The sequence below is a fragment of the Electrona antarctica genome (genome assembly GCF_951216825.1).
Source record: "Electrona antarctica genome assembly, chromosome: 1".
Classification (NCBI taxonomy): domain Eukaryota; kingdom Metazoa; phylum Chordata; class Actinopteri; order Myctophiformes; family Myctophidae; genus Electrona; species Electrona antarctica.
Window position 1 is genome coordinate 61,532,042 of NC_136806.1, and position 12,474 is coordinate 61,544,515.

The window sequence follows — 12,474 nt, forward strand, 5'->3', positions numbered from 1 at the left end:
TGTTTAGTATTTACTATTATAGTTTTATGTTTTGATAATCAGCACTTTGCCATATAGATGATACATACACTGTGCCATATTGGAGAGGCCACTGTGTGTGTGCGCAGTGCTTTGTTTGACATGCTCCGTATTTGAGCGCGCGCACCTCCACCCGCCCCTGTTAACAACAACCCCCCCCCCCCTCATACAAAACGATAAATCGACTCAACTTCGACTTTACTGTCTGACAAGTCGACTTGGAAAAATCCCAAGTCGTTAATGCCCTAATCCAGACAGTGTATTACTCGGTTTCAACTTAATCATCACGCTAAAATATGTATCTGAAAACATTACAGGGTAGGAATAAGCCACATAACAGTAAACTGGTACAGCTGGCCGACTATCTGACTTGTAAACAAACACACACCATGCACTGCGTATAGCATAGCTACCGTCCCTAGCTACCGTCCCATCGCCTGAAGGGATGCGAGGCTCTGATTGGTTCAGAAACTTCATAGCGGTGTTTCAACTTGAAACTGTCTGAAACTTCAAAATAAAATGGCCACCATTTCCGTTTCACTACAACTTTAATGATGTTTGGGAGACAAGAAACACTTTCCTGGGGTTTTTATGTGGAACCCGCAGGTCGCATTTACTATAAAAAATGTGCATTTCCCGTCCGTTTTTAGTCACCCCACGCCTCCATATATGGTCATGCCTTGTGACATCACGTGACATCATCAGGGATGACGACACACCCTGTTGTCATGGGAATGCCCATACAGTATATGGAGATCCCTGATGTCATCAATATTGGCCCGCAAACTCTACATCTGACCTCAAACTCTTAGATCCCCATATATGGAGCTGACCTATTCAGACATTCCATATGTTGATCCTTCCCCCCATCCATCCTTCCTCTTCAATGTCTCCCTTTTGACTGATACCTAGTCTAGAGTTCTCGACAGGCCCCGAAAATTAAGGCCCCGGCCCTACCTGGGCCCTCATCAAACCCTGTAAATTCAAGACTGCCAAAATTAGATCTGGAGCTGACATTCCATATGTTGATCTGACCTCATCAAACCCTGTACACTCAAGACACGCTCCATATATGGCCAGTACAGAATTCATTCCATATGTTGATCTGACCCCCCCCATGCCAAAGCGCCAGCGCTCGCCCAGCGGTCTGCCGTCACCCAGGCGGATGCGTGCACACGCCCACGCCCTCAGGACGTCTTACTGGTATTATGTGTTTTTAGATATTTTAGTATTTCAAAGTGTCCTGTGATGTCACGGTCACTGGTCTCACTTCCTTCCTGGACTACATGGTGTCTCAGTAAGACAGCCCCCCCCCCCCCCCTCTCCACAAGGTGGGGTGAGTGCAGCAAAGCATTGTGGTCAATGTAGTAATCCAGCAGTGAGCCCCAGTGTCCATGACATCACAGACACTTAAATACTAAAATATCTAAAAACACAAATTACCCACACATAAAAAAAACCCCAGGAAAGTGTTTCTTGTCTCCCAAACATCATTAAAATAAGATCTAAGGGTTTAAATCTGCCCTTTAAGTTTAAAGTACCAAAAGGACATTTCAAGTTTTCAAATGCATACGAATCTTTTGAAAATAGCAGATCTACAAGCTTGCGACGCATTGTGAGCTTGTAGATCTGCTATTTTCAAAGGGCCGAAATGTATATATAGGTCTGAAGTGGGTATAGCCTAATGTATGTTTTAATAATAATCAAAATCTAAAAGTAAGTAGTAACTAAAGTTTTCAAATAAATGCAGCGGAGCAAAAAGTACAATATTTGCCTCTGAGATGTAGTGGAGTAGAAGTACTGGAAATTGTAAATACTCAAGTAAAGTACTACAGTACTTAAGTAAATGTACTTAGTTACTTTTCCACCACTGATAAAGGCTGCATTCATACGTTGCCGTGGCGTCGTCGGCCGTTGCTTTGCTTCATTGTGCTTCCTGCTCTCTCCTGACTGGTGGGTCTATTTTCATCTTCATGTGATTGGCTCTCTTCCAGCCAATGCGGCAGCGGCGAGGAAAGAGGTGATCAAAAACAAGATCCGTGCCATTGGAAAGATGGCCAAAATGTTCTCTGTTCTACGGTAAGCACATAGACTGTGTGTGTGTGTGTGTGCGTGCGTGCGTGTGTGGTGTATGCGTGTATGTGGTGCAGTTTGTAGCATACACAATCAAGTATTCTTAAAACCAATTTTGGGCGGGAACCCCTTTTGGTGTTAGCATTACGTTATGCTTTAGCTATTGAAAAATAGCAGATCTACAAGCTCGTAGCGCGCCACCGAGTGGCGCGCTATGAGCTTGTAGGTCTGCTATTTTTTTTAAATCGAAGAACGACTGACATAGAAACCTGTCAGGATGTAGAAGACATTTTTAGAATCTGATCTCAGGTCAGAATGGGTTAACCCAGTGGTTCCCAAACCTTTTCACGTCAAGGACCCCCAAATTGACACTAATTAGCCCGCCATTAGACCCCCATTTGAAGACATAATGCCAGGGACCCCCATAAGAGAAGATTTTTACAGCTCTAGCAGTGATTCTCAACTCGTTTAATTTCAAGGACCCCCCAGTTTGACATGCATCAGGCTACGGGACCCCCATTTAATGGCATTTCTATATTGTAAAATCAATGTTAATTTAACCCATTTAGGCCTGACGTCGAAATAAAAACAACTTTCGCTCTGAAAGAATATATATTCAAAGATTTGTGCCGCATTTTTACGATTTTTCAAAAATAGCAGACCTACAAGCTCTTGTAGCTTGTAGATATGAGCTTGTAGATCTGCTATTTTTCAATAGCTAAAGTATAACATAATGCTTAGTTAAAACACCAAAAGGGGTTCCCGCCCAGAATGGGTTAACTCTGAGAGTGTACAAATGGAACCAAATTGGACCCGTTCCATTTGTACACTCTCAGAGTTACTACAGACCCATAAGGGTCCATTTAGTTCCAAACTATCATTTAGCTGCGGGGACCCCCTGGAACTCCCTCAAGGACCCCTGGGGGTCCCCGGACCCCCTGGAACTCCCTCAAGGACCCCTGGGGGTCCCCGGACCCCCTGGAACTCCGGACCCCCTGGAACTCCCTCAAGGACCCCTGGGGGTCCCCGGACCCCCTGGAACTCCCTCAAGGACCCCTGGGGGTCCCCCGGACCCCTGGAACTCCCTCAAGGACCCCTGGGGGTCCCCCGGACCCCACTTTGGGAACCCACTGCTTTAATCCATTTAGGACGGGAACGCATCCGTGTCGCTTTAGCGTTTAACCCATTCAGGCCTGACGTCGAAATTTAAAAAAATATGTTTTCTAAATCATGACAATTTTCGGAAAGATTTGAGGCACATTTTAACGATTTTTCAAAAATAGCAGACCTACAAGTTCATAGCACGCCACTCGGTGGCGCGCTATGAGCTTGTAGATCTGCTATTTTTCAATAGCTAAATTACAACATAATGTTTAAAACACCAAAAGGGGTTCCCGCCCAAAATGGGTTAATGGTTAATGTGGTTAAACGCTAACGTGACATGGATGCGTTCCAGGTCTCAATGGATTAACCACTTTAACCGTTATCTTTAAACTTTAGCTGTTGAAAAATAGCAGATCTACAAGCTCATAGATCTGCTGTTTATGTTAAATCGTGAAAATAGAGCGCCGAAGTCCTGACGTCACTCGCTCATCCCCCCCCCCGATATTGTCGGGGAGGTGTCTCTGTATCGTTTATGACAGTCAGTCCCTCATATTTGATACAGTTACTGTTTCTAGCGAAAATGTAACTAATTCGGCAGTATAGTAACATTAGCGTTTTCTCCCAGTCAGTTGATTCTTCATATCCATATGAGTGAAACGGCCGGGATGATTAGTTTATTTCTCAAACACAGTTCTTATCTAAACAAAAACTATGAGGATCACAAGGCAACCCAGCAAGCACGGTCAGGACCTGGACGAATTAGTGACGTCTCTATTGGAGCCAGATCAAGTCAAACCGAGACTAGTCACATCTGGCCCAGACTTTCAACCAACATACATTCTGCCCACTAAGACGGACGTCCCTGGATGAATCATAGAGAGAGTATGATCGAGGCCAGATCAACTTAAGTCATATCATAACTAGCCAGATCTGGCCCAGAATAAGCTATATTATTTCAACTGGTTAAGACGTCCTGGAAATGACGTAAAGATCATCCCCATATGGGCTGTGATCTGGCCCTAGTCCTGAACGTAAAGATCATCCCCATATGGGCTGTGATCTGGCCCTAGTCCTGAACGTAAAGATCATCCCCATATGGGCTGTGATCTGGCCCTAGTCCTGAACGTAAAGATCATCCCCATATGGGCTGTGATCTGGCCCTAGTCCTGAACGTAAAGATCATCCCCATATGGGCTGTGATCTGGCCTAGTCCTGAACGTAAAGATCATCCCCATATGGGCTGTGATCTGGCCTAGTCCTGAACGTAAAGATCATCCCCATATGGGCTGTGATCTGGCCTAGTCCTGAACGTAAAGATCATCCCCATATGGGCTGTGATCTGCCCTAGTCCTGAACGTAAAGATCATCCCCATATGTGCTGTGATCTGGCCTAGTCCTGAACGTAAAGATCATCCCCATATGGGCTGTGATCTGGCCTAGTCCTGAACGTAAAGATCATCCCCATATGGGCTGTGATCTGGCCTAGTCCTGAACGTCCTGAACGTCACCGGAGGACGTCATCAGAACGTCATCATGAGGTCATTTGGCTTGCTGGGAAATAAAAAGTACATGGACCCGTGGACTTAGCACCCTCTACCGATATAGTCACGTCATTCCCCCCAAAAAAGCAAAGATTTTCATGAATTAAAGACAAAATTCAATGATTTCTTTCAGTAATTTCATGGAGAAATCCAAGAAAAATCATAAGAAATTCCACAAAGTAGTACAAATAGCTGACAGTGAAGTGACTATATTAAAGGGACATTTCACCCTTTTTGCATACAAACATATGTTAATGACGTTTAGAAGATTTAGAACACTTTCCTGGGGGGTCTTTATGTGTGTAATATGTGGTTTTAGATATTTTAGATTGTAGCAGTGAGCCCAGTGTCTCTGATGTCATGGACACTGAGCTCACTTACTTCCTGGACTACAATTCCCATAATGCTTTGGTGCACTGCTCCTCCTTGTGGATAGGAGATGGGACAACATGTAGTCCAGGAAGTAAGTGAGCCCAGTGTCCATGACATCAGAGACACTGGGCTCACTGCTACAATCTAAAATATCTAAAACCACATATTACACACATAAAGACCCCCAGGAAAGTGTTCTAAATCTTCTAAACGTCATTAACATATATATTTTTGCAAAAAGGGTGAAGTGTCCCTTTAAGGACTTTTAAGACCTTATTAATACATAAAAAAAACTAGAAAAAGAAAGGAAAATAAAAACACCATTACTGCCTCAAATGTTATCTGCAAACTGGACTATAAAAAGTAAAAACTGGTCAAACATTGGCCAAATAGTAATATAATATAAGAAAGGGGCAAACATCGTGAAAATAGCCAATCTGCAAGCTCAGTCAAACAAAATGTAATGACTCAACTCCTACAATAGAGGGTATGCGCATGCTTAAAGTGAATGGAACATCGAGTGGCAAAGCAACAGGCAAAGTGAGTTTAACATTGTTTAACGTTGTTTAATGCAACCAGATAGGACTTTTCTGTGTGGATGTATGGGCTGTCAAGGCCAGAAAGTACTTTTTTGCCACTCAGTAGGCATTCCTGCACAACTTCCGGGTTTGATGATGATGTCACGCGCATACCCTCTATTCCAAGTGATTATCAGGGTGGTGGCGAGGGGGGGACCCACTCATCTAGAAGTGTGTAATTCTCTCTCTCTCTCTGTCTGTCTCTCTCTCTCTCTCTCTCTCTCTCTCGGTCAGGGAGGAGAGTGAGAACGTGTTGACTCTGAAGGGACTGACTCCTACAGGCATGCTGCCCAGTGGAGTGTTGTCCGGAGGCAAAACGACCCTGCAAAGTGGTGAGCGCTTCATACACACGTGCGCTCTCACAAACGCACACACACGCACACACACACACGCTCCACACGATCTTCCTCGGACCTTCGTTCAGAGGACTGCAACTTCTCTTCTACTCGTCCTCTCCTCATCCTCACGGTTCACTCCACCCCACCTCAGTCGCGCTCAGAAAACTAACAGCCTGATGTGCGTGTGCTTGCGTGCGTGGGTGGGTGTGTGGCTGCGTGCGTGTGTGGCTGCGTGCGTGTGTGCGTGTGTGCATGCGTGCGTGCTTGCGGTCAGTGTGTGTGTAGCATTCAGCAGAATACAGCAGATGCTCACAAAACGTGAGCATCTTTTCATCCTTTGTTCTTCGTCTGCTTCCTTTATGCTTCCCCTTCCTTCCTTCCTTCCTTCCTCCCTTCCTTCCTTCCTTCCTTCCTTTCTTTCTTTCTTTCTTTGGTTTCTTCCTTCCTTATTTTCTGTTTACCCATTCCTCAGCTACCATTGAGGCCATCGAAGCCATCGAGACCGTTCAGGATGATGACGAAGGTAACAGACACCCGCTGGCTCATTATACACACACTCGTGCTGTGTGTGTGTGTGTGTGTGTGTGTGTAGTGTGTGTGTGTGTGTTGTGTGCTGTGTGTAGTGTGTGTGTGTGTGTGTGTGTGTGTGTGTGTGTTAGGGATGGAATGGTACACTGTTTTAAGTCACTGTTTCCTAAACAGTGAGTCAGGAATCAAGGTTGTAGGACCAACTTTTATTGGTTGCCTTTCCGTTTCCTACATAAAAAATGAATAAATAAGAAAAACGTATTTCCCCCCCCCCCCCCCCCCCAAAAAAAAGATTCAAACAAGAGAAATCACAACTTTTCATTAATTCAAAACAATTCCAACAATTTTCTAAATGAGTAAAAATCTGAATAATTTCCATAAATAAATAAATGTAAAAAATAATGTTTAAGAAGTACTGAAAATAGACACTCGTTGTTGTGTTAGTTAGGGTCCCGGGCAAAGTTATCTCTCTTTTGGGTCTTGAGCTAAAAAGTTGGGGAACCACCGTTTTAAGTTATGTCGCGGTATACCATTACATAGCCTTAACAGAGAGAGCGTGTGTGTGTACGTGTGTGCGTCAATTTAACAAAGGTGCAGACGATCAGAAATCAGCAGAGTGATCGACGTTTGCGCTACTGTATGCCGAATTGAAGTGGACTCGGTCCCAGACCTTTTTTTTTCTCCCTGGAAATAAAAACGTCTGGGTTTCTGAGCTACTCATCGGCTAGCGAGAGATCAACAACTAATCCGACAACACACACACACGACACACCATTATGTCAACATCCGGTTCTGGTCGCGGTGTTTTGGGTCTTCAAAATAAGGGTTGCAAGGAGTTAACGCTAAAACCGTCTTGACCCTTCGGTGTGGTTTGGGCCATTGAATTCCATGCGTTGAATCACTTTTGTGTGTTTTTTTTTTTTTTCTTAATTACTTAATTACGAAAACGTGCTGCGTGATGACGTGTCGAGCCCACAAGCTCATAGCGCGCCACCGAATGGCGCGCTATGAGCTTGTAGGTCTATTTTTTTTTAATCGTGAAAATATTTATTTCAAAAAACTGCATTTTTTTTAAATTTCGAGGTCAGGCCTAAATGGGTTAAAACCCTGAAAAATGAATTCTCATTGTGATCATGTGCTACGTTAGTTTCATTGGTCCTAAACCGCAACAAAATCGATTGAGAGATCATTCAAATAAACTTTCAACACTTTGAAGAATTCCAAGTGGGCCCTGATTCAAAAAAGGTAGAGAACAACTGGTCGTTAATCGATTGATCGCCATTAAGAAATTCTTCAATCAAACATAACAGTTAACAATTCTGCGGTTATATCATTGGTTGGTTTTATGGGAAATAATATTTGATTGATTGATTGAAATATTTATTAACAGTTTGCAGAATTACAGTACATTTCAAGCACAAACTCAATACAAAGACTGTTAACTGTGAGTGGACAACCCAATTAAGCATTACACTTGTTTACAAGAGGGTCCACCTTGTTCAATTCATCGAAACATTTAGAGACGTACAAATAGACACTTCTATATAGTCAAAGAACAGAACAGGAATTCATCATAAAGGAGGTAAAAAGGGAAAAGAAACATATACAGTGAGGGGGTAGCCGGGGAAACGTCTCTGCCTTTCCATGTGATGTGACAGACAAGACAAATACAAAGATGCCATTGCCTGGCCCTGGATCGCAAAAGGTCAAATAAATATTTGATCAAGGGATATAATATGCCTTTTGCACTCTTTCTGTATATCAGCAAAATGTAGATGTTTATGTTAGACATTGAACGAAATGAATAAGATCCTCAGATTATTTTTTTAAGAGCCGCTTATCAACTAACCAGTTCATCGAGCGATACGGTTACCATATACGTATCAATTATCAATGAATGAATGAATCGATAATTCTCATTCCCAAGTCTAAACAGAGTGTTACCCCTGGCTCACCTCAGGGCAATAAAGCAATATGTCTTTCCTGTGGTCATTCGTTTTTCTTTTCATGGGCCATAATATTTAATTCAAAGAGGGAGAAATGAACATTTTGATATATAGTGTGGTACGAGGTACGAATTGATTTCTTTGCTGTTTTGGCTTTTATAGGGACCAAACTGTCAGAAAATGATGGGGTTCAAATTTTCCCGAGCCCATACAATTAATGTCCGATTTTCATAATATTAGGGTTGTTTTGTAGGTTTCAAAATATTCTAAGTTGATTTCTTACACTTTTAAAGTAGCCAGAATAAGCTTTTCTGACTTTTAGCTGGGGTCTTTCTTCACCCGGGATACTGTATACCGTGGTATTTTGGTAGATACAGTGACAATTCATACCGTTACATCCCTAGAGAGTGTGCGTGTGTGTGTGGCATGGCTGCACTCTCAGCCACCCATAACCATTCATTCAGATCTTACTGACCCATAATGCATTGAACTCTTCTAACCACGCCAGCATTCAAGACCGCAAAAGTCTTGCTGCACGCTCAAGTCACCACATCAAAACACACATACCTCTCCCCCCATTTTCTTGAAACAAAACACACACACACACACACACACACACACACACACACACACACACACACACACACACACACACACACACACACACACACACACACACACACACACACACACACACACACACACACACACACACACGCACAAAATGTTACTAACTTTCTATCTTACTCGGTCACACGGTTTGTTGGATATGGGAGACTGTGGAATGGGATGCTGTCGGGTGTGTGTGTGTGTGTGTGCGTGCGCATACGTTGGTCCGACGTACTAACAGTGCGACATGCAACAGTCCGACACATGCGTTGCCGGTTAGGATTCCCTCGTGAGGTTAGGTTTAGGGTTGGGTTTTGGGCTAGCCGCTATAGGGTGTCGGACGTAGCCTTTAAAGAGGGACTCACTACTTCCCAGGCCTCAAAATTAAAAAAAAATCTTCTAAATCCTCCAGTTTTCTGAAATAAAGATTTTCACGATTTTTCTAAAATAGCAGACCTACAAGCTCGTAGCGCGCCACTCGGTGGCGCGCTATGAGCTTGTAGATCTGCTATTTTTCAATAGCTAAATTATAACATAATGTTTAAAACACCATAAGGGGTTCCCGCCCAGAATGGGTTAATCTGGCTGTCGGACTGTTAGCACGTCGGACCAACCACGTGCACCTGTGCGTCTATAAAGTAGAACATGTGGAGGTACACAATCCTCCCTGTACGTCCTGCCGTAGAGTGTGCAGTTCTCCGTCTTGTTTGTCTTTGTGCGGTGTGTGAACATGCCCTCAATCTGTTTCGAGCCATGGCAGAGGAAAATGTGGATGGCACAAACCAAATGACCTACATTTGTGTGCCATGAGTTTGACTTTGTGCACACATACAAATAAACAATATAAATATAATAATGTTCTAAATGAGTGCATGCATGCAATGCATGTTTAAACAATTCAAACATGCCTAAATGACTGCTATTCCTTAGCATGGAATCCCCTGGAATCCCTGTCTGGATTCCAGGCTGGCCATTTCCCCAGGCGGGCACATTATACCATGTTCCTCTGTGCTGTTAAAACAGGTTGTGGTCATGGCGTAGAATCCGTACAGTCGGTGTATGTCTTATGTGTGTACAGTATGGACAGTTTACTATTGTGGCTTATACTGTATATTGTTATGTGTGTGTACACAGTATGATATCTATATCTACCTGACAATATCAATATCAATCAATGACAATGTGTGTGTGTGTGTGTGTGTGTTGAAGTTGAAGTCACGGTTGCTTTTGTTCAAACGTCACACAGCGCTCTTCCCCGTGGACAGGAACACCTGACAGCTGGTCTCAAATCAAAACGTATAGTGCAAATATTTCACTGAGGTTCTCATCTCTCCAAAGAGACACATAGGGTTGAATCTCAAGCCTTCTCTCTCATGCTTTCCCTCAGTGGCGTGCACAGACATTTAGAGGGGCAGGTGCTCAAGTTAAAAAAGGGCACCTTGTGCAGCGCGTGGAACCGGCCGGTTGCCTTAATCCATTTTGGGCGGGAACCCCTTTTGGTGTTAGCATTATGTTATGCTTTAGCTATTGAAAAATAGCAGATCTACAAGCTCATAGCGCGCCACCGAGTGGCGCGCTATGAACTTGTAGGTCTGCTATTTTTGAAAAATCAAAAAAAAAGAAGGAAAAAAAAGTTTTTTTCTTCTTTTTTTTTCAAAAGGGCACATTGCCAAAAGGGCAGGGGGGTGCTCATTGCCAAAAGGGCAGGGGGTGCTCTAGCACCCCCTAGTGTCTATCTGTGCACGCCACTGCTTTCCCTGTGCCGTCTCGCCTCGGAAAGTCGCTGCTGCCTTTTCTACAGATTCTATTAAGGAAGAGACTTCCGAACGACTGCTTGTGTGCAACATGCGCTACATTCCGTGCAGTGTTTTTCTCCCAATGTTTTTGTCCTATTACGTATCTTGGGAATGCTGATCTAGGACCACTGGTTTGTTTGCCTGTCACTTACTTCAGCCTTTACAATGATACAAGCGTTGTCGTGATGCGTGTGTAGTGTACACAACTGATCTTTGTTTATCCAAACTCCAACAGATTCAAAGGGATGTCGAGTAATCGCTGATGCTGCATTATTTTTAATGTACATAATACTACTACTGCTGCTACTACTACTACTACTACTACTATTACTACTACTACTACTACTACTACTACTACTACTAATAATAATAATAATAATAACATCAGGCTTCAAAACAATGGAATGAACTTCCCATTACTACTACTACTACTACTACTACTACTACTACTACTACCAGGACCGTGCAGAGAGCACTGAGGGGGCAGGGGCTCAAACTCCAGAAAAGGCACATGTGTGGGCGCGTGCCGATTTTTGACATTTCATGTCATTGGACAGTAAAATAAGCAATATGTTCTCATTAGTCTGAAACTAAAACTGACTGATGGCAGATTAAAAGATAATTCATTATGATAGTGGAATTATCATTACTTGTCAAATGTTTGTCTTGAAGGGCCAATGGCATTTATTGGCCCCCCACACAAGCCCTTATTGGCCCCCCACACATACGCCCTTATTTGCCCCCCACACAAGCCCTTATTGGCCCCTCACATAAGCCTCCCTCCCCCCACCCCCACATAAGCCCTTATTTCCCCCCCACACAAGCCCTTATTGGCCCCCCACACAAGCCCTTATTGGCCCCCCACACAAGCCCTTATTGGCCCCCCACCACAAGCCCTTATTGCCCCCCCCTCACAAGCCCTTATTGGCCCCCCACACAAGCCCTTATTGGCCCCCCATATAAGCCCTTATTTGCCCCCCAAATAAGCCCTTGTTTGCCCCCCACACAAGCCCTTATTGGCCCCCCACACATAAGCCCTTATTTTCCCCCCACACAAGCCCTAATTGGCACCCCACACAAGCCCTTATTGGCCCCCCACATAAGCCCTTTGCCCCCCACACAAGCCCTTATTTGCCCCCCCACACAAGCCCTTATTGGCCCCCCACACAAGCCCTTATTGGCCCCCCACACAGGCCCTTATTGGCCCCCACATCACCCCCCCCCCCCCCCCCCAGGTGCTCAAGCCCCCCTAGCCCCCCCTCTGCACGTGCCTGACTACTACTACTACTACTACTACTACTACTACTACTACTAATAATAATAATAATAACATCAGGCTTCAAACCAATGGAATGAACTTCCCATTACTACTACTACTACTACTACTACTACTACTACTACTACTACTAATAATAATAACATCAGGCTCCAAAACAATGGAATGAACTTCCCATTGCAATCAGAACTACAGACTCACTTACAGTCTTCCGCCGCAGTCTGAAAACCCACATCGTCAGACTCCATCTTAGCCTGTAGCACTTGCCGTAGCACTTTCCCTAGCCTCGACGACC

General features: G+C 44.0%; 1 protein-coding gene across 1 annotated transcript in view; it reads left to right on the forward strand.

Annotated features, from left to right (window-relative positions):
• The window catches only part of LOC306928458 (protein phosphatase 3 catalytic subunit alpha-like), a gene marked incomplete at both ends in the record, with an annotated part of 83,981 nt that overhangs the window by 70,200 nt on the left and 1,307 nt on the right, over positions 1-12,474 (forward strand). The window contains 3 exons of the mRNA XM_079508590.1: positions 2,013-2,097; positions 5,921-6,018; positions 6,497-6,547. Coding sequence (XP_079364716.1) covers positions 2,013-2,097; positions 5,921-6,018; positions 6,497-6,547 — 234 coding nt within the window. The remainder of the gene's footprint in view (positions 1-2,012; positions 2,098-5,920; positions 6,019-6,496; positions 6,548-12,474) is intronic.